The 2,873-nt window shown below is 46.0% G+C and overlaps 1 protein-coding gene across 1 annotated transcript; it reads left to right on the top strand.

The window, feature by feature from the left end:
* The first annotated feature begins 827 nt into the window (after positions 1-827).
* On the top strand, positions 828-1,766 carry LOC103566230 (olfactory receptor 2F1-like). The gene has a single exon (XM_008542560.2). It carries the CDS (start codon positions 828-830, stop codon positions 1,764-1,766), a length of 939 nt encoding a protein of 312 aa, XP_008540782.2.
* Positions 1,767-2,873: the final 1,107 nt, after the last annotated feature.

Here is a 2,873-nt window from a genome sequence, read left to right as displayed (position 1 = left end):
ATAGCACTTAGCACAATTATACCTAATTAAATTTTTATAATTACTAATCTGTCCCTGATTAAATTGTAAGAACCAAGGAAGCAGGACTTGTGCTCTGTTTTTTTGGTTCACAAACAGGTGCCTGATGTCTGGCATAGTCACTACACAGAGCAGGGACTTAGATGTTGTTTTAAACGATTGAAGCTTCATCTGGACTGATGGCCGTGAGAATGCCATGCGAGGATACCTTTCTAGGCAGTGCCCTAGACTGGACCCCAGAAGAAACATGAAGAGAAACTGAATTCAGTCTGTTAGAACAACACTGAGGAAGCTGGGGCACCCATCTCTGTCTCAAGTGTCTGATTATTAAACATTATCCCCTGCTCCCCACACTGAAGAATCCTTCCTTTCCTCCCTGTTCTCCACTGTCCTTCTCTTCTTTTCTATTTTCTACCCCCTTCCTTAGTTTTTTTTCTTTTATTTTTTTTTTCTTCTCCCATCATTTTTCTTCCTTTTCTCAACCACTTTTTTCCCTATCTTTACTTCTGCCTTGATAGCTTATCTCCTCTATAATTGCAACTGTGCTGGATCCTGGATATAGAAGAATGACCAGAACAGGGACTTTATCCTTGAGAATTCCACGTGCTAGTGGGAGAACGCAAATGTCCCTTTCTCCAACATCCTCATTCCATTCTTCCCTGAGCACCTAGGTTAAGGACCCTGAGAGGAGGTGTCCAAATTCCAGCCCCAGTCCTAGCCCAGGAGTTAATGTGAGACTCCTAAAGTAAGACTGTCGCTTGTCTCTCTCTGACCATGCTCCTGCTCCAACAGCCTGACCCACCTGCTCCATGAGGGACAACCTGACCTGGGTGAGTGAGTTTGTCCTAATGGGGCTCTCCAGTGACAGGCGGATCCAGGCTGGACTCTTTGTCCTGTTTGGGGTTGCATATCTGCTGACCCTGCTGGGCAATGGGCTCATCGTCCTCCTGATCTGGCTGGATCCACGGCTGCACCTGCCCATGTACTTCTTCCTTTGCAATCTGGCAGTGCTGGACATCTGCTACACCTCCAGCGGGGTCCCCCAGATGCTGGTGCACTTCCTCCTTGAGAAGAAGATCATCTCCTTCACCCGATGCGCGACTCAGCTCTTCTTCTCACTGGCCCTTGGGGGGACTGAATTCCTGCTGCTGGCCACAATGGCCTATGACCGTTATGTGGCAGTCTGTGACCCACTGCATTATGCGGCAATGATGGGCCCGAGGCGCTGTGCAGTGCTGGCAGGGGTCTCTTGGCTTGTGGGCCTGGCTAATTCTGCAGTGGAGACTGCGGTCACCATGCGCCTGCCCACCTGTGGGCACTACATGGTCAACCATGTGTCCTGTGAGACACTGGCACTGGTCAGGTTGGCCTGCGTGGACGTCACCCTCAACCAGCTGGTCATCCTGGCCTCCAGCGTGGTGGTGCTGCTGGTGCCCTGCTGCTTAGTCTCCCTGTCCTACGCCCACATTGTGGTCACCATCTTGCAGATCCGTTCCAGGGGGGGACGCCGCAAAGCCTTTGGGACCTGTGCCTCCCACCTCATTGTCGTCTCTATGTCTTATGGGATGGCCCTGGTTACCCACATGCAGCCCAGCTCCACGAACTTAACAGAGCAGGACAAGCTGGTGGTGCTCTTTTATGCTGTGTTGACTCCCATGTTGAATCCACTCATCTACAGTCTGCGGAACAAGGACATGAAAGCTGCTCTGAGTCGAGTTCTGATGAGGAGTTCTGAAGCAAAACTTTAGTGTGTGACTTTGTCACAGAAGGCCTCACTCTGCAGACACTGAAGCATGCCCTCCTGTATAATGTCTGTATTTGCATGTGTATGGGTGTGTGTGCACATGCATTGTGTGTGTATTTGTGTGTAAGGGAGCAGGTTGAAGGATCACAATCTGCAGTACTATCTTTTGAAGTGATAGAGGAATGGGATTTTAGCTCTGGGCTCTATTTTTAGTACCTGACTTATCCTTAAAAATGTGAATTACAACTTCAAGATACATACACTCTACAAAAAATAAATGGAAAAATATATAAATATATATCAGCATATATTAATTAGAAAGGAAGATTAAATCAAAAGTCAGGGAGCTGCACAAAATTTATGCCAGGAAAGTCTGTTTCCTTGCTAACATCTACAACTACATGTATAAGGTTTGCAATCAGAGACAAATAGGTCGGAAAAGCTATAAGCTACAAAAGTCACTTGCCCATGGGTTCAAACAGGCCTTAGGCCAGAAATACAAAGGTTGACCATGTAACTCACACATGGTCCAACCCTGCTCACTAAGGTATGGACATCTCATAGGGACTGGGAGCCAAAGTCATAGAAATGATGCCCACAGCCCTGATGAGCAGGGCTGGACCATGTGTGAGTCACATGGACATCACTGTGCATGTGTCCCTCTCAGACTTGCAGTAATGGCAAACGACTGGACAAAAAGTCAAATGTTCAGGACCTCAAACACAAGTCTTTTCACACAATCAAGTCTATGGATGTCTTCTTGTGGAAACTGAGGGATGAATTCAGGGTTCACGCTTGACTAGAATATTAAAGTGCACATGTTCAGACATAAACTGAGCTGTTCAGCAAGGAAAGAGTCAGATTTCCATTGGTGATCATTTCTCTCTGCTCTTGTATCACACAATTATGATTGAGCTCTAAACATCCTAAAATGTAAAGCAAAGCAGTGATAATTTTACCTGGAAAAGTGTTTAAAATGACTTAAAAATCAGAATAAATTGCAAATCATATATCTGACAAAGAGTTAATCTCCATAATATATAAAAAACTCACACAACTCAACAACGAAAAATCAAACAACTCGATCAAAAACTGGGCAAGGGATATGAAC

The sequence above is a fragment of the Equus przewalskii genome, chromosome 4 (assembly GCF_037783145.1).
Source record: "Equus przewalskii isolate Varuska chromosome 4, EquPr2, whole genome shotgun sequence".
In the NCBI taxonomy this organism is placed as follows: domain Eukaryota; kingdom Metazoa; phylum Chordata; class Mammalia; order Perissodactyla; family Equidae; genus Equus; species Equus przewalskii.
Note: the sequence above shows the minus strand (reverse complement) of the source record. Positions and strands in the feature narration are given on the sequence as shown.